The sequence below is a fragment of the Lupinus angustifolius genome, chromosome LG12 (genome assembly GCF_001865875.1).
Source record: "Lupinus angustifolius cultivar Tanjil chromosome LG12, LupAngTanjil_v1.0, whole genome shotgun sequence".
In the NCBI taxonomy this organism is placed as follows: domain Eukaryota; kingdom Viridiplantae; phylum Streptophyta; class Magnoliopsida; order Fabales; family Fabaceae; genus Lupinus; species Lupinus angustifolius.
Window position 1 is genome coordinate 8,875,130 of NC_032020.1, and position 24,522 is coordinate 8,899,651.

General features: G+C 32.6%; 2 protein-coding genes across 3 annotated transcripts in view; one reads left to right on the forward strand and one right to left on the reverse strand.

Annotated features, from left to right (window-relative positions):
* Positions 2,742-24,522, forward strand: part of LOC109362405 — a 28,128-nt gene continuing 6,347 nt past the window's right edge. The window contains exons 1-14 of one of the 2 annotated variants that reach the window (XR_002109403.1): positions 2,742-3,017; positions 3,575-4,132; positions 4,502-5,716; positions 5,869-6,196; positions 6,783-7,038; positions 7,133-7,349; positions 7,459-7,811; positions 7,892-8,425; positions 9,968-11,168; positions 11,251-11,604; positions 11,757-11,994; positions 13,460-16,038; positions 16,169-16,320; positions 16,454-16,943. Coding sequence is in view for 1 of the 2 variants with exons in the window: in XM_019608172.1 (XP_019463717.1) it covers positions 2,898-3,017; positions 3,575-4,132; positions 4,502-5,716; positions 5,869-6,196; positions 6,783-7,038; positions 7,133-7,349; positions 7,459-7,811; positions 7,892-8,425; positions 9,968-11,168; positions 11,251-11,604; positions 11,757-11,994; positions 13,460-16,038; positions 16,169-16,320; positions 16,454-16,853 (8,505 nt within the window). In the remaining variant the exon portion in view is untranslated. Of the gene's footprint in view, positions 3,018-3,574; positions 4,133-4,501; positions 5,717-5,868; positions 6,197-6,782; positions 7,039-7,132; positions 7,350-7,458; positions 7,812-7,891; positions 8,426-9,967; positions 11,169-11,250; positions 11,605-11,756; positions 11,995-13,459; positions 16,039-16,168; positions 16,321-16,453; positions 17,103-24,522 lie in introns of those variants that run through there. The other variant, XM_019608172.1, reaches the window with a different exon arrangement.
* Positions 18,907-21,148, reverse strand: LOC109362406 (protein SLOW GREEN 1, chloroplastic-like). The gene is made up of 2 exons (XM_019608173.1): positions 20,470-21,148; positions 18,907-19,561 (listed from the first exon to the last, which is right to left on the reverse strand). The coding sequence occupies exons 1-2, from the start codon at positions 21,065-21,067 to the stop codon at positions 19,218-19,220; spliced, it is 942 nt and encodes a 313-aa protein (XP_019463718.1). The 5' UTR covers positions 21,068-21,148; the 3' UTR covers positions 18,907-19,217.

The window sequence follows — 24,522 nt, forward strand, 5'->3', positions numbered from 1 at the left end:
ATTTCCACAAACAGACCATTGATCCTGAGGTATTCTAGTGCATTATGTTTCATTTGATTGTAAGATAAAAGTGCAACCGTGATCTCATATAGTTTAATAAAGTAATAGAGTCTTCCCCCTACATCAAGGTTGTCACCAAATATTCGTAGAAACTAGGCTGAGAGCACAACAAAATTATTGTTTTATCTTCATCTTTATTCTTTACATCAAGTTTGTGTAAATATATAATTATTTGATTGAAGATGTTTATATCATTTTCCAAATGAGAACCCTTCTACATCCTCATCCCACAATGTCTCTTCGAACATAACTTGTTCGTCAAAGATTTTGATATAAATTGTTTATCTATTATGTGACATACCTCTATTGTTTGAGCTATATCTATTAGGAGATACATCAAATTGCCTAACAACCACAATCATATGGCTTTCACATTTTTCTTCTCAAACTCATCCTAATGTAATTGATTCATGTAATATAATTTATTATCAACCCTTTTTCATTATAGTCCAATATACAAAGTTTCATCAAACTTTTCCATTACGAATGTGACAAACGAGTTAAAAGTCATCATGTACTATTGTCTCTTATACTAATGTTGTTGTAGGTGAAATAAATGAATATGGAACAAAGATGAAGAAAAGAAGGAAAACATAAAAACTTTTATTAACGAGATTATACCAATCATGTCTATGTTCTCAAAGTGTTAAATATTTACCGATATATTATTAGAGATTATAATTAAAAACTATTGCACCTTGCCTTAAACACACTCAAGGTATACACAAGTCATATATCTATTGATTCTACTTGAATGTGATATATGACATTAAAGCTCATAAATTAGTTGTAGAAATCTTTTAACATCATCCTTGATCCATGATTGTGGTGCATGTCACCATTAAACCATGGATCTTCGCTAGAGCCTAAGTCACAAGGTCTAGATTCATTATATCCTATGAGCAATTTGGAGAACAATCTCTAAACAATTTTGTTACATCGAATAATTGCAAATATTTTAACAAGATTAATTTCTTATCCAAATACGAAAAGTAAAAAGTGATGTTTTATCTTGTGGAAAGATCCTAGCATAAGTCACAAACCCACTTATTTTCTCCACTTTACATTTATTTCCTCCATGATTTTATGTGCAATATAGTCTCGAATGTCCCAGTACCACTCCTTTCCACCACAATCTACTTTCCCTTCAGCATTTCATTAGGACCAAAAGTATTGAACAATAACTCATCACAGTACACAAAAACAAAAATTCCGGGGAACAATCATTCTTTTTTCTTGAAGGGAAGGGGGAATAGTTATTAGAGGCCATGATTTTTATCTATATAAAAAAAAGTGAACAACTTTAAATGTTTAAAATAAATTCATTTAATGATATATTCTTATACTAAATTATCATTCTCACCAAAAAGTGACGTATGTTACTTGTAATCTAATCATTGATAATAAAGAAAAATATATATACAACTATGTAAGATTTTTTACACTGCATCATCTACCATTCATTTTCAATTATCGTTAATTCGTAAATAAAAGTAATACAAATAAATAATAAATATTGTACTAACTTAATCTTTATACTATTATTATTATATAGATATTACATTCTTAATAATAAAATATTATTTTGGGACACATGTTATTTTTTGTTTAAGATAATTGGAAGAAATCATTTTCTTTTTGCAATAGTTTAGTTTGTTTTAGTAATAAAATAAAAGGTTAGGTGAATCAATCCCTTACATTCGCTAGAGTTAAGACAAACCTCATTTATATGAGCATTAACTCACTATTTTATGAGCTTTAAGCTGATTTCCTACTAAATAGATCATCTTTCAAATTGACTTTATAATTTTTTTATTCCTTGACTTAGTCTGTCAAAGCAAAATAATTTTTTTGGGACTTAATTCCTTAACTCAATTTCTCTAAGGCAATTTTTTTTTACTTAACTAGTGCCAAATGATATTTCTTAACCAGACCTAAAAGGTATAGTTTTGTTTCTTAAAGTAATGGTTTTTTTTATAAACCTTTTTATGAGAAAAAGACTAGTAGACATGACAATTGACAATCCAAGTACATAGTCGTCTGAGCAAAAAAAGAAAACAAGAGTGCAGAGGAAGGAAACGAAACGACATCGGTTAATACACCTGGACCGGGAGGTGAAAAGTGTATGTACGAAAAAATATGGTGATTTTTTATGCATGCTAATTGATGATTATACTTAAATAAAAGTTATTCATATCAATAACAGATAATACGTGTGAAAAAAAGTATACATTATTATGTATCATTCATGTTTTATTATGATTAACTCTTTAACAAAAATAATATAAATAAACAATGGATAATGTAGTGATTATGTATGAATCTTTACCATGAGAGTGAATAGATATTATACTCAAACTTAAACTTTGTTATATTAATTAAGTATGTCTACGATGACTAAGCGTTTTTTATACTGTCAGTAAATCATTCATCACTCATACGTTAATCATCATTTACTCTCAAACAAAAGTAATACAAATCAATGATGATATACTTTAATCTAAAAAACTTTATAGTGACTGTGCTTACATTTTAAATTCTTATTATATTATTACTAAAACATTAATCAATTTTGTTAGTTTTGTAAAGAGATGAAAAGTTTACAGTTTTTGTATAAATAGTTCCTACTATTGTTGAGGGATCAATTTATTGCCACTAATTTCTTACAGCTCTTGGATTCCAAAAGTTGCTTTCTTTTTGAATATTGCATGCACAGCACACACTGTGAGCATTCTTCACTCTTAAGTTTATGCAATCCACTTCAAGCTTCTATTTTTATTCTTAATCAAACATTCAAACCAAACCACACTGAGATTCTTGTCTGAAAAGGAAACATAATGATGAATAGTAGTTCCAGCAACACCAAAAAGGCCACTTATAATGATCATGGCTTCCTTGACATTATATTTTCTTGGTCCCTTCAAGACATTTTCAATGAAGATCTTTACAAGTATAAGGTTAGGACTTGATCACTACAACATAATTTTTGTAGCGTGTTTGCGAGTTTGTTTTTAGAGGGAAATGGAAAAAAGGGAGGGAACTGTGAAATACGCTTCTACACAATAGTGTTAACAGGAAAGTTAGCCCCCTTATTACTAGTGCTGCTTTGTATTTTTAAGGTTTTTGGAGTTTCTGCAACCACATTGTTTTTTTTAGGAAAAAATGTATGCACGGTCAGCCTAGGATTTTTATATACTGTGAGTCCATATTTAAAAAAGTAATATAAATGATTGATGAATGATATACTAACTGTATAAATCTTTATACTGACAGTGCCTAAATATTACATTTTTTTGTTGATGCATTTTCCAGCAGTAGTTTGCAAAATATTAGTTTTTGGAGTCTCCAAAACCATGACGATTGCTTTATATTAGACATGTCAAAATGTGACACAATAGAATGGGTTTTGTACTATGTTTTGTCATTCACTCATTCTTATACATAGAGTTGAACTAGAGATGGAAAAAAAGAATGTTAGAACCTTTATTTCAAAATATTCTTATTGTTTTTGCAGGTAAAAAATATTGAACTATCATTCAATTCTGTTGATCACTATTTCGGGTCATATGTGTATCCCTTGTTGGAAGAAACTCGTGCACAGTTATGCTCAAGTATGGAAATCTTATCTAGTGCACCTTTTGCTGAAGTGGTTTCTCTTTGTACGGTAAAATCAGATGAGAAGAATTTCTATGAAGTTAGTACTGACAGCTGGAAAAATAGGTCCTCTGGTAATGGAAAAGAGCTATACAAGATATTGAGTGGAGATGTTTTCATTTTGGCAGATTTTAAACCCGAAACTGCAGCGGATTTGCTAAGGGTAGGAAAAATGTGGTGTTTGGCATCATTAGTCGGGATTGCAGAGGAGCAGATTGTAGAGGATAGAGATATTATATCTACTTTCAAAGTTATTGCCTCTGAATACATTGACCCTGCTGAATTACGGAAGAAATCTGTCTTTTTGGTATTCTTGACAAACATAATTCCCAGCAGAAGAATATGGAAAGCACTGCACATGTCCGAAGATGGTGGAAAATCAAAACTCATAGAGAAAATATTATGTGCTGGAGATTTGGTAAGAAAGTTAATTTATGTCATGGCTTTGTCAGTTTGAACTCATGTTTACTGGTTTAGTAATATATTGTAATAAACTGTATGATTTTGCCATTAAATGTTAATATTGTAAAAGTGTTCCGGCAATATTAGTGCTCACTTCTGATTGTCTCTAATACTCACTTGGATCATTTATTTAGGATTATATTGTCGGAAACAGTATCGCCATTCATGCATAAATAGATTCAGACCAACTTAACTTAATTGTTTATAAAATTGAAAATGACATTTTGTTGTTAATTGTTATGAAGACTATGGCATTTCTAAAAAGAATTCATTCTAAAATTTGACTATTGCAACAACTGATGCATGTAAGGTGGATGTGGCACAGGTTAAGGAAACTTGTGATTACTGTCCTGAGCAGATTGATGCTCTAAGTGATGTCAGAACACTTGAAGGGTTATCATCTGAGTTGAATCAGTCTCAATATAATGCAATTTGTGCATGCCTTTCTTCTGTTCACTGCGATCATAAACCGACTGTTGATCTCATTTGGGGTCCTCCAGGAACTGGAAAAACCAAAACTTTGGGCACATTGCTTTTTGCTCTGCTGAAAATGAACGGTAGGACTCTTGTGTGTGCCCCAACAAATGTTGCTATTAAAGAAGTGGCATCACGTGTCGTGAGCATGGTGAAAGAATCATTTAGAAAATCTGATGATTTGTTCTGTGCATTGGGAGACATGCTCTTATTTGGGAATAATGAGCGGCTCAAAGTTGGTGCAGACATTGTTGACATATATTTGGATGATCGTGTCAAGCAGCTGACATTGTGCTTTGCACCACAAAGTGGTTGGCTATCATGTGTTTTTTCAATGATTGATCTTCTAGAAAATTGTGTTTCAGATTATCATATATTTGTTGAAAATAAGTTGATAAAGGAGCAAGAACACATTGATGATGATGATAATACGAACATGACAAAAGACGAAGACTCTTCAGATTGTAGTGAGGGGATGTGCAGTTCTTTTCTTGACTTTGTGAGAGAAAGGTTTCTTTCTAAAGCATCATCACTCAAAGATTGTGTTTCTATCCTATGTACTCATGTACCTAGAAGTTACATTTTAGAAGATAACTTTGAAAATTTGGTCTGCCTTTTTCACTTGCTTGATTCCTTTCAAGCTTTACTGTTCCAGAGTAATATCGTTTCTGAAGTACTAGAAGAGCTTTTTTCTCCTCCAGAAGAGCAACATAGTTCTTCTGAGTCATTTATGGGTGCTGAGTACTTATTGTACAAGAGCAGAAGTGAATGCTTATCATTATTAAGATCCCTTAAAGATTCACTCGGTGAACTCAATTTGCCACATTTTTTGAACCAAGAATCAATTAGAGAGTTCTGTTTACAAAAATCCTCATTGATATTTTGCACTGCTTCAAGTTCCTTTAAGCTGCATTCTGTTGTCATGGTGCCTCTTAGCATTTTGGTGATTGATGAAGCTGCACAATTAAAGGAATCTGAATCAACCATACCTTTGCTGCTTCCAATGATAAATCATGCCATTCTTGTTGGAGATGAACGCCAGCTACCAGCAATGGTTTTAAGTAATGTACGCATAATCTACTTTATTTTCATGCAGAATTGAAAATGTTTCTTTTATCAAGTTTGGTATCCCTGAATCTTTTATCGTCACTTTCTCAAATTACTTTTCTATGTTTCCCTCTGAAAACTAATATTTTTCTTGTCCTTGCTCTGTGTAAGGTTTCTTATGAAGCTGGTTTTGGGAGAAGCTTATTTGGGAGACTTAGTTCGTTGGATCATCCAAATCACCTTCTTGATATACAGTACAGGATGCATCCAGCTATAAGTTCCTTTCCAAATTCACACTTCTATTTAAACCAAATTCTTGATGCTCCAAATGTAGATAGAAAGTACTATTCCAAGAAATATTTTCTGGGGCCAATGTTTGGTCCCTATTCCTTTATAGAAATAGTTGGTGGCAGAGAGGAGTCAGACGAAGATGGACGAAGCAGGAAAAATATGGTTGAGGTGGCTGTTGTGATGCAAATTCTGAAAAAATGTTTCAAAGGTCTGTATTTTTCCTTCTAAAAAATATGGCTGAGGTGGCAGTTTTATTTGTTAATTCATTTTTTATTTCCCTCCACAAAAATATTAGTCAGGACAGGTAATTTTCATTGATTTTAAAACAATTTAATTGACTTGGCTTAATGCTTGTCGTTCAACCAACAAGGCGTTGGTGTAGTTGTGTAAAGCCACACTAGATCCCCAAGGTCGGGGGTTTGATTCTCGGGGCGACACTTGTTGGGAGGGGCAACCACAAACCCCAAAAGGGATTAGTCTTTACCCAAAAAGGTGAGGTATCCCCTTGGTAGAACAAAGAAAGTGCTTGTCGTTCTGTAGAATTTCTCTTTTTAGTTTTTGAGTATCAGGACTATTAACAATCATGTGTTTAATACTTGATTAACTTTGGAAAACCAATATCTGTGTATTTTTATGCTTTGTGACAAATTGCCCAAAGAGAAGGACAGATAAGTTCTTAATGAAATGAGAAATATATTATATATCATGTATCTATTTTCTAAATGTGATTGATTTGTCACTATATGCTAGTGTATGATATTATAATTTTCTGTTTTTTCCTTCTTGGTATGCAGCTTGGCTTGACTCGAAGGATAGCGTCAGTATAGGTATTGTGTCTCCATATGCTGCGCAAGTTGTTGCAATGAAGGATCAAATTGGACGGAAGTATGACAGTCATAATGGATTTAATGTGAATGTGAGAACAATTGATGGTTTCCAGGGTGGAGAGCTGGACATAATTATATTATCAACTGTGAGAACTAGTGGCATCTCTTCGCTTGGGTTCATATCCAGTCCCCAGAGGACTAATGTTGCTCTTACTAGGGCCAGGTAGAGGATATCATTTTGCATTTGTTTGTGGCGAAAAAAGATTTGTGCATGAATTAAATACGGACTAATGCTGACATGCTTTCATATTCAACAGGCACTGTTTATGGATTTTGGGGAATTCGAAGATTCTCACAAGTCAAGATAATGTATGGAAATATTTGGTTCTTGATGCTATAAAGCGTGATTGTTTCTTTAATGCTGATGATGACAAGGATTTGGCAAAAGCTATCTGGGATGCCAAGAAAGAGCTAGATCAATTCGATGATTTGCTTAAGGGAGATAGTCTCCTTTTCAGAAATTCTAGATGGAAGGTATTTACTTTCACGATTTGGTAGTTTTACTTATTGTTTCCTTTTGTTGTATTCTCAATATGTACATGACACTTAATAGTTCACATTCCACTCTTACGCACTTGTGCAGGTTCTTTTCAGTGATTACTTCCTTAAATCCTTTAAAAATTTGAAGTCAGAGCGGACAAAGAAGTCAGTTATTAACCTCTTATTGAAACTTTCCCTTGGGTGGAGACCTAAAAGAATAAAAGTGGACTTGCTTTATGGAAATTCATCACTGATGTTGAAGCAATTCAAGGTTGAAGGTATATTTGTTCTTTGTTCAAAGGACATAGTTAAAGAATCAAACTATACTCAAGTTTTAAAGATATGGGATGTACTCCCTCCCGAGGATATCCCCAAACTAGTGAAGCGGCTTGATAGTATATTTGGAAGTTACACCGACGATTTTATAAGTCGTTGCAATGAGAAATATTTTGAGGGGTAAGTAATGTTCAAGTTGCATTCTATTGGATCTAAGCTATTATAGCGGACTAATATATTGTATTTTGCTTCTTTTCTAGTAATATTGAGGTTCCAATTATGTGGGAAAAATCAGTAGAGATCATGAAACTTAAGAATCTTGGCCATAATGGAGATGCTGCTGAATCAAGTGTGTGTTCTGATCAAAGAATTTATGTTGAGAATTCAAAGGTTGAGGAGAGTCTGCTGTTGATGAAGTTCTATTCCTTATCACCAGTAGTTGTTAGTCATTTGTTGTCTGATCGTATCGGCAATGAAATTGATCTTCCATTTGAAGTAACAGATGAAGAACGGGAGATTATCCTCTTTCCTAGAAGCACATTTGTATTGGGTCGCTCTGGTACTGGAAAGACAACTGTTTTGACTATGAAGTTATTTCAAAAGGAGAACTTGCATCATATGGCTGTTGAAGAAACATATGGAATGGATAGTGCTGCAGTTCCTTGTTTGAATTTGGATAAAGAATATAATGGGAATTCTACTATGAATGAAAGGCCAGTCTTGCGCCAGTTATTCGTTACAGTGAGTCCTAAACTATGTCAAGCGGTTAAACATCATGTTGTTCGGTTGAAAAGGTATGTATCTTCTTCTCACAATATAGGTTTGCTAAAGTTGTTTTTTGTGCAGTAATCTTTGGTGTCCATCTCGATATTACTTGTTTGCTTCTTTCTATTTCACTTTTAAATAATATGGGTTTATTTTATAAAGGTGGTAGCTTGTTGGTGATATTGTATTCATGTTCAAATATAACTAGAGAGAAACTTGAAGTTGTGTGGATTTGCATTTATTACTTTGCAATTATGATAGTTACACAGAATAATTCATGAAATGCAGTTGTTGAATAGTCTTTTCTTTCTTTATCTTACTATTTTGTTATAAAATTGGTAGCTGTTGTATCAAACATGGGTAGAGTTACTAGTATGCAATTCACACGAGTCCACGGTTTGTTAGTTCTTTCATTATTTTTATCTCATTTACTTTAAGATAACCTTGTACGTTAAATTCGGTATGCGATACATATGGTAAATGAGACAATCCAGTAACAATGAGCTGTTGTTGGCATCATTAGGAGCTTTTGTTGGTTGTACTAACAGTGGGAATAGGTGTATTTATAGAACAATTGCCTCCTTTGAATTTAATATTTTAACTATCATAAGTAATAATAGTATACCTATATTATACTATATGACACCAATAGCTTAAAATGTAGACAATGCACAATACCAGTTATCCTTGTGCTAAAATATAACTTTTCTATCAAAGACTGATATATAAAAGAATGAGTATGGCTCGGGTTGCTACTGTTTTAGACTTATACTACAAATTAATGTAGTCAATGTTTGTTGTAATCAGGAAGATAGAGTATCTTGATTGTAACTAGTAATTCACACTCATCCTTTTACTTTTTGATCGGCAATTGTTAGTATGTTAGTTGTTAGTATATGTTAGTATTTTTGTTGTGGGTGAGACTCCACCCACAACCTCCTGCACTCCATTCTTTATGACCACCCTCTTCACCAACAGACCACCATGACTCCCTCTGTCGCTGGCCTTTTATTTTTAAGTTTTGTTTTAATTACATATATTTTGTGTACCACATTTTCTATGAATAATTTAATATAATAATCTTTAGTTAATTGTTAGTTTATTTGTTGTCATAATTTTTTGTTTTTATAAGTACTGTTTTTTATTTCTATTTTTGTTATTTTTGTCACATATATTTATTGGTTAAAATACTCTTTAGTAATAAATATTTAAATTTTGATGAAATTTACCAATATTAATTTCTCTCAGCCTTTATAAGTTATAAAATGTAGCTTTGCCCAGGTTTTATACACTAGACAAGCAACATATGTTCTAGTTTTGGTAGTTAGTTGCTTGATAAGGGATACAACCTTTCTTTAATAAGTTGCATGATAAAGCAATGTTAAACTTCGTCTATCCAAACTATTTAACTGTAGTCCTCATTAAGTCTAACATCTGCTACAAAGCTAGTCTTCGGCAAGAATTTGATTTTCATGCATTTCGCATGAGTTCACTTAGATTCAGCTTATTCCAAGGTTTTAAGGCACGGTTTGATTTATATCCAATATAATTGGATGTTTCTATGCATGCAGGTCCTTAATTGGTGCAAATGTTTCCACTGAAAGTAGTTCTATTGAGGAAGATAATATTGATAGTGATGCATCAGTCCTACTTAGGAATATTCCAGATTCTTTTGTTGATCTCCCTACCACCTCATTTCCACTTGTCATAACCTTTCAGAAGTTTCTAATGATGCTCGATGGGACATTGGGAAATTCCTTTTTTGAAAGATTTAGTGATATATCTTCTCATAGTCAAAATCTTGGTGTAAGATCCATTGTTTTGGAGACCTTTATAAGGAATAAAGAGGTGACTTACGACAGATTTGATTCACTTTATTGGCCACATTTCAATTCTCAATATACTAAGAAGCTCGATACATCAAGGGTTTTCACTGAAATCATATCACATATAAAGGGCAGTATTCAATCTACAGAACCCGGTGATGGTAAGCTAAGCCGTCAGGGTTATCTATCCTTATCAGAAAATCGAGCTTCAAGTTTAAGTAAACAGCAAAGAATGATGATATATGATATTTATCAATCTTATGAAAAGATGAAGATGGACAAAGGAGAATTTGATTTGGCTGATATTGTTATTGACCTCCATCGTCGACTGAGCGTAAAAAGTTTCAAGGGTGATGAAATGAGCTTTGTGTATATTGATGAGGTGCAGGATCTAACCATGAGTCAAATTGCTTTATTCAAATATGTCTGCCAAAATATAGACGAAGGGTTTGTTTTTTGTGGGGATACAGCACAAACAATAGCAAGGGGAATTGACTTTAGATTTCAGGACATAAAATCTGTGTTTTACAAAAAGTTTGTCCTTGAGTCGAAGAAAAGCTCATATAACCACGGAAAGGAAAAAGCAAAAGTTTCTGAAATTTTCTTACTGAAGAATAACTTTCGTACTCATGCTGGAGTCTTAAGATTATCCCAGAGCACCATTGATCTACTTTATCGGTTTTTTCCTTATTCTATTGACGTCTTGGAGCCCGAGACTAGTTCGATATCTGGTGAAGCTCCAGTTGTTCTTGAGTGTGGAAACAAAGAAAATGCAATTGTAACTATTTTTGGTAATAATGGAAATGTGGGTGGAAAAATTGTTGGCTTTGGAGCTGAGCAAGTAATTTTGGTGCGAGATGATTCTGCCCGTAAGGAAATTTTAGATTATGTCGGCAAAAATGCTCTTGTTTTAACAATTTTGGAGTGCAAGGGGCTTGAATTTCAGGTTCTTATGAAGGCATATTTTCTATTTTATTTCTGTTCTGTATGTTGTGTTGTTTTTTAAGGACTTGCATGTTATTTTCCAGGATGTGTTGCTGTACAACTTTTTTGGTTCTTCACCATTGAAAAATCGATGGAGGGTGATATATGAGTTTATGAAGGAACAAGATATGCTGGACTCTACAGAACTTAAGTCTTATCAAAGTTTCAACGATTCCAAGCACAATATTTTGTGCTCTGAACTGAAGCAGCTATATGTTGCTATAACTCGCACAAGACAGAGATTGTGGATATCTGAAAATACAGATGAGTTTTCTAGACCGATGTTTGAATATTGGAATAAGAAGTGTCTTGTTCAATTCAAAGAATTGGATGATTCTCTTGCTCAGGCAATGAAAGTTGCTAGTAGTCCAGAAGAATGGAAGTCACGGGGCATAAAGGTTATTCATAGTAATGAATAAAACTAATATTTTACGATTTTTTTGATTGAATCATTAGTGTATAGTTTGATATGAAATCTTTAGATAAGTAACTTCTGTCTATAATTGTTTTTTCCAAATGATTTCATATTAGTTTGTATGTTCTTTTGCAGCTATATCATCAAAGTAACTATGGGATGGCAACAATGTGTTTCGAAAGAGCTGGGGATACTTATTGGGAGAGGAGGTCTATGGCTGCTGGTCTTAGGGCACATGCTAACCATTTGCGGGACGTTAATCCCGAGGATGCAAATGCAACACTTAGGGAAGCTGCCGAAATTTTTGAAGGGATTGGATTGGCTGATATTGCTGCCCAGTGTTTTTCTGATTTGGGTGATCATGAAAGAGCTGGTATGAATTTGCATTTGCATTTTGCCCTTTTATTCCATTTGCACTTTGCCCTTTTATTCTATTTGTACTTTGCACTATTTGGCTTTAAGGATTATACCAGCTATTTCTATTGAGAAAATTAATATAGGAAGAACTGGAGACATGTTATTGCTGTACTCAGATTTCAAGGAGAGGATCCTAGGGGTTTTCCTTTTCTGTTGAGCATTAGCTCATTTTCAACTTCCACAATGAATGAATTAATCTCTTCACAGCTTCTCTTTTACTTAACTACCATGCTAAACTGATTAACCACTTCTGTCTATTGGTTTCAACTGGACTACCACAAACCATGCATCTACTTGATCAAACTAACACAAAGTTTGTGTTAATCCTTGTTTATTGGTTTAGTCTGGTAACTTAGGAAAGGTTTGTGTAGAATTGCAGATAATAAATAGGTTATCCAAATCTCGTCTAGACATAGCTTATGTTGTAGTTAATTGCAACTTTCTTCTTGTTGAACTAGACTAAGCTTCTACTTTAGCTACTTAGGTAGCTTCCTTCTAGTTCTAGACAAGTCCTCCGTTGCATCTAGCGAATCATTTTATTTAAACCTTTATGCTTAAAAGTGTCTATTTGACAACTAATTTTACAGGTACCTTTCTAAGCTCAAACATGTTTTTAAGCTTTCTTAGAGCATCCCCAATGGGTTGTTCTTAACTCATTCTTGTGAAAATAAGAACATTCTTACTCTATTCTCCACTGTGTCATTCCTATTTTATGAATTCTGTTCTTAAATAAGAACAGCGAGAGAGAAATAAGAACAAGGAGAGAGAATAAAAAAGGTAGATGTTTGGTTAAGAATAAGGTAAGTCGTGGGATTCAAATAAGACTAAGAATGATGATTGTCATTTTGGGAAAAGGTAGGTGTTGTTCTTATTTCCTGGAGAGTTGTGATAAATTATAAAATAACGTGTGAGCCCAAATAAGAATGAAGATGTTGTTTGCTGATGGACATGCTCTTATATAGTTACATTTTGGTTTCGTTTTGAAGTTGTAACTTTGCTCTACAATATTAAAATAAGGTCATGGCTTTGGGTAAACTAGTAGTGTGTCAAAGCTGCACTGTCTTTTCATGAATGGAATTTAACCCAACTCAGTGTAGCTCAGTTACTGCTCGTAATTTGCCTCGTTCTCTTTGATTCTGAGCACAAATGTTTGGTTTGTCCTAAATCATTGCTGATATCCTGGTTTTTTAAAAACAAATGATATGCTTATGATTTTTACTGTTTCAATATGTGGATGGGGAATATGTATTCTTAGGCTGAGTATGAGGTCTATCTATTATGTTTCTTGTATTTAGGTGTTGGGGAGTTTTCCTTTGTTTAGATTGTTATTTGTTGTAGATGCTATGTACCTCTGGTTTACCATTTTAATGAAATTTTACCTTTTTCCTTATAAAAATGTTAATCTTTGTTTAACCTTACAGGGAAGCTATTTTTGGAGAAATGTGAGAAGCCTGATCTGAAACGAGCCGGGGATTGCTTTAATCTGGCAGGATGTTATGAAGTTGCGGCTCAAGTGTACGCGCGAGGCAATTTCTTCTCAGATTGTTTGACTGTATGTGCAAATGGGGGACTGTATGAAATTGGCTTAGATTACATTCAACACTGGAAACAAAATGAAACTTCTGGCCACCGGACTGTTGGAATTCATGACCTGTTCACAATAGAACAGAACTTTTTGGAAAGTTGTGCTCGTAATTACTTTGATCATAAAGATATCAAATCGATGATGAAATTTGTTAGAGCTTTTCATACAATAGAGTTGAAGCGTGACTTTTTACGCTCAATAAGTTTATTTGAAGAGCTCCTCTTGTTAGAAGAAGAATTGGGCAACTTTATGGAGGCAGCAGACATTGCCAAGATGATGGGTAATATTATACGGGAAGCTGATCTGCTTGGAAAAGCGGATAAATTGATGGAGGCTTATGAACTTATTGTTTTCTATGTAGTTGGAAATTCTCTTTGGTCTGTAGGGAGCAAGGGTTGGCCTTTAAAGCCATTTTCACAGAACGCTGAGTTTTTGAAAAGAGCGTTGTCATATGCAAAAAAAGTGTCAGGCAACTTTTATGAGCTTGCTTGTACTGAAGTTGACATATTATCAAATGAACATAGTAACATTTTCAAGATCATGATTGATTTGAAATTTTCTCGCTTACATGGGAAGATTGGAGGAGAATGTTTATGCTTATGGAAACTTTTGGATGCTCATTTTCAGATGAATTCCTCAAAGTATGTCTGGGAAGACAATTTGCTTAATGATTCTGTTGAAGGGATGATATTGAAGAATCAGCTTTCTGTGGAGACACTTTTTTACTGTTGGTCAAGTTGGAAAGATCACATTGTACATATATTGCAAGATCTTCCAAGTTTAAAATCTGGAGATATTCAACAGCATAGTAGTTATGTGAAGTTTGTGTTAAATTATTTGGGTGTTCAGAAGCAGTTTTCAAATCTAAATGAGAATTACAATTTGCTCATCCCTGATGCTAACTGGGTGATTAAAATGGGTGACAGATCTCTTAGGAAGAACGGAAAGCTATTTTCAGTAGATGTTCATTTTCTAGTTTCTGCTGCTCATAGCTATTGGTGTTCAGAATTGCTTTCGGTTGGCATGGCTGTGTTGCACAACCTTGAGGCACTATATAAGTTTTCAGTCAACAAATTTGTTTCTGAATTTTGCCAGTTCAGGACTTTAATACTTATCTATGAGGTCTCCAAATTTCTTCTTGAATCCAAATGGTTTACCCATAGCCATAGTAACTTGAAGACATTGGAGAAATTTCTCAGACATCCAATTGACAGTTTCTGTCGCTATGTACTTCCCCTAGACAAGAGTAAATCACTGACTAAAGACATGGTTACTCTTAGGGCCACCAAGACTTGTCAGAATTTGCTAGAAGAGGTCATTTATGAAAACATTAATGGAAAAAATACACTGACTTTTGGTCAAATCGGAAAGGTTGCTGTTTTGGTTCTTGGTATGGCCAATCGAAAAAATGAACTGTATGTGGAAATTATGAAAAGATTTGAAAATGGTTCTCCTTGGGATGGGTTCTTTTACAGCTTGCATCGGAATCCAGCACAGGCTATTTCACAGGCCGACGAAGCAGTTATAGATCTGTGTACTTTGTCTCAGTTTCATCAGGCTTTGCAGCTAACTTACAATGTAAATTGGAGATTGGCATTTGATTATATATCTCCAAGTTGTTTTATGGATCTTATTGAACGCATTCTGCTGTTAACATCATGCTGGAAGGGGTTTATTTTTGCCACCAAGTCGTCTTTCATTGAATGGTTCATTTACCAAGATGGTAATTCCCTTCCGGTACCAAATTTGAGTTTAAAGGCTGATGTACAACGGGTTGTTGAAGATGTTCATAAGTTCATTGCTGATGTCCTTCGTGAACTTCTTTATAATCAAACTGACACTCAAAGTTGGATTGCAAAATCAAACATGGGCATGAAGGATTATTTCCCTTTATTTGTTCTGAGATTGGTTGTTTCAATATGCTTGCTTAATCTCATCTCTGGGAAGAGTATACCGTTTCTTCATGATCTGTTGGCAAAAAGGCATATAACCAAATTACTGCCAATGAATTTTTTTAAGGTTCTTTCAAATGGAAAGAAGAACTTGGGCTTGAAAGTCTTTGCCATGGCCTTTAAAGTGATCGGAAATCCTTTGGTAATTGTTAGGTTATCTGACAAGTTGTCTGAGATTGTGTGTCCTGATGCAATTTCTGTGGACTTAGAGATATGCCAGCAAAGAGAGCTCATGTTACAAGCACTGTTTCCAACTAGAGTTCACAATATGGATGGGGAAAGTGCATCTGTTATAGTGGATGCTTCTGGCTCGGAAACTACGAAGTTTCCTTCAACAAATTGTTCTGATTTTCAAAGTGAAAGTTCTGCTCATGTCAGCTTCTGGGATATGTTGGAAAAATTACTGGTGGTTGTTGAAAAACCATGTCTCAGTAGGATTTTGCATTATTGCAAAATATTGAAGGTATGCCCATATACTTTGCTTTGTTTTTATGCTCAGCTTAAAACATGTTTATATTAAGTGTTCCATTACATTTATTAATTTTTATCACTACTGTTTTGAGTATTTTCTTCTCACTTTTTTCACTATTCAGGATTTTGTGGATGATTGTGTTGAACTTTTGATTTCATCAATATGTGGAAGCCTACCACAAAACCCTGTTAATCTTGAAGACAAGAATGAAATGGGTGAGATGATTCATTTGGTTGATGAAATTAAACAACTTTCTTTGGCATTGAGTGTGAGGTAAGTTGTATATGTAACTTTCTGGTCTCAAATTTTCTTATGCCTTTTTTTGGTTGTTCTGTTCAATCAGTTAGATTTGGTGTTCTAACACTTATATCTGTATTACATTGTTCCTTTATTGTTTTTTCTCCAGTGATTCAGTGACTGACAAGCAAGCTAAAGTTATCGATGAATTTTGTAAGAAAATTCTATCTAGGCGAGAAAAGGTGGAGCATGTCTTGAATCAGCTGTTTTTGCTATACAAGAAGAATATCATTGTTGACAATGAGGCATTACTTGATAGCATTTCAACAACAGACAGTGGTGAAAATGTGCCAAATGATTTGGAACAGTCAGAAGAGGACATGTCTAAGAATTCTCAAAGTTTGGAAGAAGAAACACAAGATAACATGTGTAAGAATTCTCAAGATAGAAAGAAGAATTCTCAAGGTACCAAGAATTCTGGACATGGTAAAATCATGGAAAATGCACAGGGGAAGAAAAACAAACCTAAGAAAAACAGAGGAAATAAGAAAAACAGGGGAAAGAAGTGAAAATGTTGATGTAGTATATGATGTTTTCAAACTGTGGTTTGTTCTGTTTGTCTAATTTCTTTGCACGAAACCTTTTAGGGGTAATTTGATGTTGTCCTCTCTTTCTCAGATTTTTGCTTTGAAAATATTGTTGAATGATATTGTTTCCCTCCTATTTTGTTATCTTATGAACTCTTGTTACATAATTGCTTGTGTTGGGTGATAATTAATGGGGGAAATATCAAGGATGAAATGTAGTATATTTCAGTTAATTGTTACAACTTTTATTAATGTTGAACTTACTGGCATAATTTTTTATTTAAGTTCTTATAAGCTACACAAAAAAATCTAATTAAAAAAGCTATTTTGATGGGTCAAAATGAATAAACTTGTAAATTGATGGGTTACTTCAAACTATTAGAGTAGCACTTTTGTCCTTACAAGTCCTCTAGAGACTAGAGCTACCCATGCATTTTTTTTCTTTGCTTTCTGCAAAAATTATAGCATCCTCTCTCTTTTAAGGGTAGAGAATGTCATACACAGATAGACTAGGCAAAAAGTACCATTAATTTATTATTAAAAAATTTAACAGTTAAGAATAATGTTAAAATCATTGAAATTGACAATTTTACCATCATTATCCACTTTCATCAAGATCCGAAGAAATTAACTAAGTCACCTTCCCTCTCAAATATGCCATTCATATCATACAAATTATTCCATTTGTTGCCTAGGCCCCAAAGTTAGAAATTGACATATTTGCATCCATTTAGCCTTCATTAATATTAATTCAACTAATTAATTAGTTGTCAATGAAATGATTGTTTAATAAATTTTATTCTTAGATTTATTTCATAATGCTATGTGAATTTTTATAAATTTTTCAAAGATCGTTCGTTTCTGAAAACTTCCACCATAGTTGGAGTTTTTGGTAAGAGTCTCAATGAAATTTTGAAGTTATCAGTTTTACACACAAAATTATTAATATGTATGTATTTGTTTTTTGGTTATTAGTTCCACTCCTTATTTACGGAAAATGTAAATTCTGAAATGTGTTGTATCCAAACGGAAGAGTCTTAGGATGAGAGTTTGTGACCCAAAGCTAGTATGTATTCAAACCTGAATTCAGCCAAAACAGTTTTTTCTGTTAAATTTAAGTTGGATTTGGAAGGGAACAGGTTTGAGTTAAGTTTCTATTCTTACATTCAAATTAAAAAAGTGAAAATATTTTTTTTTCTCAACATATTGATATGGAAAATACAACACTGCACCACTACCTTTGTTTATAGCTCTCAACTTATTTTATCACCAAGGCACACATTTTGCTTTCTCACGCGTGCAAATAAAAATATTTATTACATTTTTTTTTATTTTTCCATGTTAATGTTAGTATGATATAATATTATATATATTTAATTTGACCATTATGTGATTATTGTACCGTTATAACAATACCCCAACAGATGACAATATTAATAATAGTGCTAAATTGTGAAAGGAAGGTAATTATTAACAGATAAATGAAAAAAACTATAATCTAATACAAAACCAAACCTTATGTTTCTTTGTTTTAATGGGACATAAATATTAACAGAATAGGAGTATATCTGATAGGGCTGTCCTCTCTGGATGTCTGAGCCTGAAACACATTGTATCGAGGCTTTAGTTATCTTGGCTAATCCTAATGGATAATCTATCAAGCATTATGTGATGTGTGGTCATTGATTTACCTCTCTTTGCTATCTGGTCAAGTTAGGAATAAGCCTTTTTTCAAGATGAACATGTCACTATTGCTCGGTGTTTATGTTGTGTAAGCATAATGGTTCATGAAATCTGTAGTGTATGTTTGTGCAATAATTCATCACAGGTATGTTCCACATAATCAGATGAGTAAGGAGAAGATGCAGTACTGCTAAATTAACAAGGTTATGTAGATGATAGTTATTAAGTGATACAGGGCTAGTGGCACAAAATAAAGTTTAATCAACAGTGTTTGGCAAGAAATCAAGCCATTATTTATTACATGGGAACTACCTATACAAAAGCATATCAAAAGTTAACCTCAAACACTAGTTACCATAACATTATTATTAATAGTGGATTGATAAATTCCAGTAAACAATAGTTGCAACTCCAACCATAGCAGAGTTTTGTATAATATTACATCAAGGTTTCATAAAAGTATCGCGGAATTTAGTAGAACTCAAATGTTATCCTTATTCCTCTATAATTTTAATTCAACATATAGATATGTTTTACACCCACCCATCATTTAAGAGCCCTACAAGTAAAAGAATCACTTGAAAAAATAGTCAGCAAAACCTTATGTTTGCATCCATCTACCCTTATTCCAATCCAAATGACTTCAAATTTAATTTTTATTTTTCAGCTCTCATCTGCACCAAACAATTTCACCCTTGATAACGAAGTCCTCAAGTACCCATCAACCTCAAACTTCTTCGGTGACAACTCTCTGTACTTTGCAAACTGCTCTTTGGCCTCGTCGTTCTTATCAAGCAAACTATAAATCGTACCCCTACAGAAATAAGGCCTGAAATCGCTTGGATCCTCCTTGGTCAAGTCTTCATAAATACCCAAAGCTTCATCCACATTCTTCTGTAAGAACTGTATCTGAGCTATTATCAACCTCACATCCCTCACTTCTTTCGTATTGTTGTTCTCCTCTGCAACACTCAAAGCCTCTTCCAGCCTCTTGATCACAGCTTCCCCTGTTAAGAATCATCCGAAGAGCCAAATTGAGAATTAAAAGAAAGTGTGTAAATGAGAAACTAAACTTTACTTAAATGGTCGAGAATGCATATGTAACAAGCCAATTACACAGCTTATATAGTTAACTAGTAAAAAACAAAGGCAGACTAATATAATGCTAAGGTCAACATAGAGTAACAAATTAGTAAGTAAATACATGAAATACAGGACAAGGCCCAAATTGAGTGACCAATTACTAAAGGGCCCAAATTGAGTGACCGATTACTAAAGGGCCCAAACCAAGCCTCGGAAAACTCTTACATTGTAAACACACGGCAAGATCGACACATGCTAACTTCCTTATAAGAATTTTAAAGTGACAAACTCTTTGCATATATAATACGCCAAATTATGTGGCTTTCATAGCTAGCTAGTAATGAATCAGGCAAATTGATGTACCTAACTTCTAACCAACATCACGGTCAACATAGAGTAACCACCAAGTACCTGGACAGGAAATAGGGGTCTGATTCCGTCATTAGCAACCTATTAGTAAAGGGCCCAAAGCATAATTACCAGATTCTCTCCTTAACAATACATACCGCATATCTAATACCACATACAGTGATACAGGTACAACTTCATCTTGAGAAAGTATTATAATAATAATGTAAAATGCTATGAACTGTAACAACGGCAAAATCGACAGATATGTTAACTTCCTTCTAAGACTCTTAGTCAAAGCATCCTATCAAACTCGAGCATAGGATTACACGACCCCCAGAAACCCGCATGCTAACTCAGCAAATTAACCTTAGTAACTTCTTGGTAACACTAGCCACAGCGAAAGAGATTAAGTAACTATTAATCAAATCAAATATGAAATATTCAACAAATTAACCAGCAAACTAATTTAACTAACACTAACCTTCGCCGCTACGATCCATAAGCAACGCATTCTCAAACAACGCCTCAAAGGACAACGGATTCACCGCAAGAATTTCCTCATACACATTACGCGCACTTTCAATATCACCATTCTCACTAAACAACCTAGCCAACAAAAACTTCCACTCATTCACCTCCGGTTGCGCCGCAACCAACCGTTTCAATATTTTCAAAGCCTCCTCATCCTCCCGAACCTCCAGCTTCTGCTGCAGCAAAGACTTGAGCCCTTCCACCGCATCCTCATTCGTTTCCAGAAACTCCGACAACGGTGACACCACATCATCGACAACGGTTTCCTCAACTACCTGAACCTCTTCGGTAACAGTAACCGGAGGCTCAGCTCTGGCAGGGAGCGGAGAGAATTTAACGGCGACGGCGGCGGTAAAGATAGCAGCTCCGGCGAAGGATTTGAGAGTGTGGAGAATAGGATTAGTGGTGGGAGCATCAACATTGTTTGAAGATTGCGCCCTGACGGTGGTGAGTGGAGGTCGGAAGCGGAGAGAGGATGGAGATGTTTTGGATTTGGAGGAGAAAGAGAAGAGAGAAGAAGAAGAGAGAGTGGATAAGGTAGAAGACATGGTGAAATTAGGGTTTATAGGTGAAGAGAACAATGTTGATTTATTTTGAAGAAGAAGAAGAAAGAAGAGAAGGGTTAAGTTTTTGAATGGGGTTGGTGGGTGTGGGCTCAACAATTTGTACCATTTTTTCAACTACAACTGATTATTATAATTTATAAACGTGGTTTGCATGTTTTAGACAAGGACAAAATATTTCATAGATAACTTATCTTTCTCTTTATTCCAGTAAAAATATATATGTTTATTATTTTGTTTACTTTTATAAATATTTTTACAAAAATTAATTAAATAGAAGCATTTCATAATTTTGGTGGCGGAAGAAAATAACTTATCTCCTTATATTTTATTCTCGAAAAGAAACATATCTTACATATTGTAGTTAAAATTTTATAATTATCCTACTATTATTACAAAGATAATTAAAAGAGTTTAATGTATACTTTATATTTATATATATATATATATATATATATATATATATATGTGAAATACTTTTTAATATTGCAAGCGTACAATTGACTATTGATTTAATCATAATTCCTAATAAATAAAAGTATAGTCTAAAATTCATGTACTAACTTCTAAAGTTTTTTATAAATTAATATATTATTGTTTATTTGTATTATTAAGAAAAAGTTAATGGTACTTAATATGTGATTGATTGTCACGTACACATACATTAATTCTTTTAAAAACTAAGGGTGATAAAAGAATGAATTTTGATACTAATGAATAGATAAAAAGTCATTTATTAATCAATATAAATCAATTTGAACCATATTTTTTAAGTTATAAACTTAATGAATGAATTTTAATTCATCCAATCCATCTATAACTTAATTTTTATGGATTTGGCGGGTGGATACATAATTCATTTGATTTTTTATTTGGACTAAAAATATTATTGAAAAAATCATTATTTTAAATACTACCATCTCAATAGAACATTTTTTAAAATCATTTCAAAAATACTTTTAAAAATGATTTTTTTATAAAAAAGTAATTTTTTTAAAAATGATTTTTATTAAAAAATAATTTTTGAACTTTTAAAAAAAATATATTCCTTTGCAATATTATAAAAGCATGCGACTTTTAAGGTTTTAAGTGTAAAGTTTTTAATAAATATTTATAAAGTGTAATATATATGTGCTTTCAATGTAAATATTTATACATCATCGATTATTCATTTAGACTTTTTGAAGAGTCAATTATAATTAACTATGATGGATGATGCAGTGACAATATATAGAACTCATACATTGTTACTGCATATATTTTTTCCTTATATATATATATGTTATCTACTTAAGAATAAACTTTTAATATTAACTACATTCATATGTCTCATAATTGATATTAATTTAATAAAATATTAAAAGTGGGAGTAAGAATTATGATTGGATTTGCTTGAATTTAATTTTCTTGAATATTAAATGAAATTGAAAAGCAAAGAAAGTCATTTTAATTTTGTTGTTTTTTATGGATATATTCATTGAATATAATGGATGGATTCAAATAAATCCATTACTAAAATTATTCATTAGATTTCATCCATTTAAATTCACTAGCTCTAATAAATAGATTTGGATCTGATTGTGGACAGTTTTGTAACCTCTAATAAAAATAATACACATGAATGATAAATGATATAATAGTTATATAATTGTCAATATACATTAAACTCCAAACTTTACTGGTAAATGTATTTAATTAGAATATAATTTTAAAACATAGAGTGGGTATATTTTTAAAGAATGTAATAAATATATTTTGTTACTAACAAAATTTATATATTGTCAGTTCATCTATCATTGATTTTCATTGATATTAACTTAAATATTAATAATGATTAAATATGAATTGTAAATGATATAATAATAGTATAAAAATCTTACATTATTAGTGAATATATCTTTTATACAATTTTTTTTTTGTAAATAGTTTGACTGAGAAAATTCTCACATTCATAACTTGGATGAAACATTATATTAATGGAATTGGAGTAGAATACGGTAGAATAGTATTGTATATGGAAATAATAAGTAATGTATCACCCATTAATAATGTTTATAAAGAGGAAGAGAAAAGACCCAATGAATAAGGGGGTGTCCCTTAGTTGGTGCTTACGGATGGTAATGAAAATTAAATACATGACTACATCTCCAAATTCAACTTGAATTAGATAAGAAAAACTCATTGTAATTGAGTTTACGTTAAAGTTTTATCCCTTAATTTAATTTTCAAGTTTTGTACAGCTTATATCATACCTCGAACTCACTTGAAGTCGATTGATATATATATAGCGGAACATGAATTGTGGAATTAGTTGATGCCAATGTTTTAATATCTTAAGTTTGTGAGCTTGTGCAATGGTATAACCCAATATTTTATCTTCATGTGGATTTCAATTTCACAATAAAACAATAATAGTATAACCCAATTATTATTAATAGTGGCAAGAAAAAGGTAAATGTATATATGCGTAAAATGATTTTGAGTTTCTTATTGGATTTAGGTTACCCAAAACCCAAAGGGGTCGAAAATGATGTCATTATTTTCAACCTTATTAAGTTCGGGATTGGATTCTGAATTGGATAAGTAGAAACTTAGAATCAATCTATCGTATTGTCATTCTTATTGGTTCCTCTAATGTTATTACATTGAAGTTACTTGCTTTGTGTGATTTTTCTTTTCCAATTAGAGATGATAAAATGAATCGCTTGTCATATTTTTCTCGTGCCCGCAAAAAATTAAACAGATACGGGCATGTCTAAATTATCTTAATGGATAAAATAACATGTTTACCCAATTTAAAACAGACTAATAGGCATGTGGCCTCATTGATGAATAATTTAAAAAAAGATAATATAAAAATAAAAAAATAAAAAAAGTAGTCGAAGAGAACACCGTTTTAAAAAAACTTCGATATTTTATATGAAATTGAATAAATCATATTGGATCAAAATATTTGAGATATTAAATCGCATTACATCATAACTTATTTGATTCTTTATTATTTTTTTCGTATATTTTGCCCACATGTCGCCTGCATTGCCCACTAGAAATGCTCACAAGTTTGGCGAACAAACATGTCAAACAAAAGAGACAAATGAATAAAATTTGCATACCTGTAAAAAATTACGGACTATATGGACGAACTCATATGTATTGCTCATTTTGTCTTCTATATTTCCAACATATCATTTTCTTCCGTTTGCTTTTAATCTTGTTGAAATCAATAGTTAATGTTGATAATCTTATTTTTATTGCTCCACCATATTGCTACGTGTTAAGTAATTTAATTAATATGTAAAGGTATTAGTGAATCTTTTGTTTCAAAAATGTTTTCTATTTCTTATTTTTATTTTCAAAAAAATAATTTTCAATTTCCAAAACATTTTATTATTATTATTTCCATTTTCAAAATCCTTTACTATATATACTTAATAGACGAG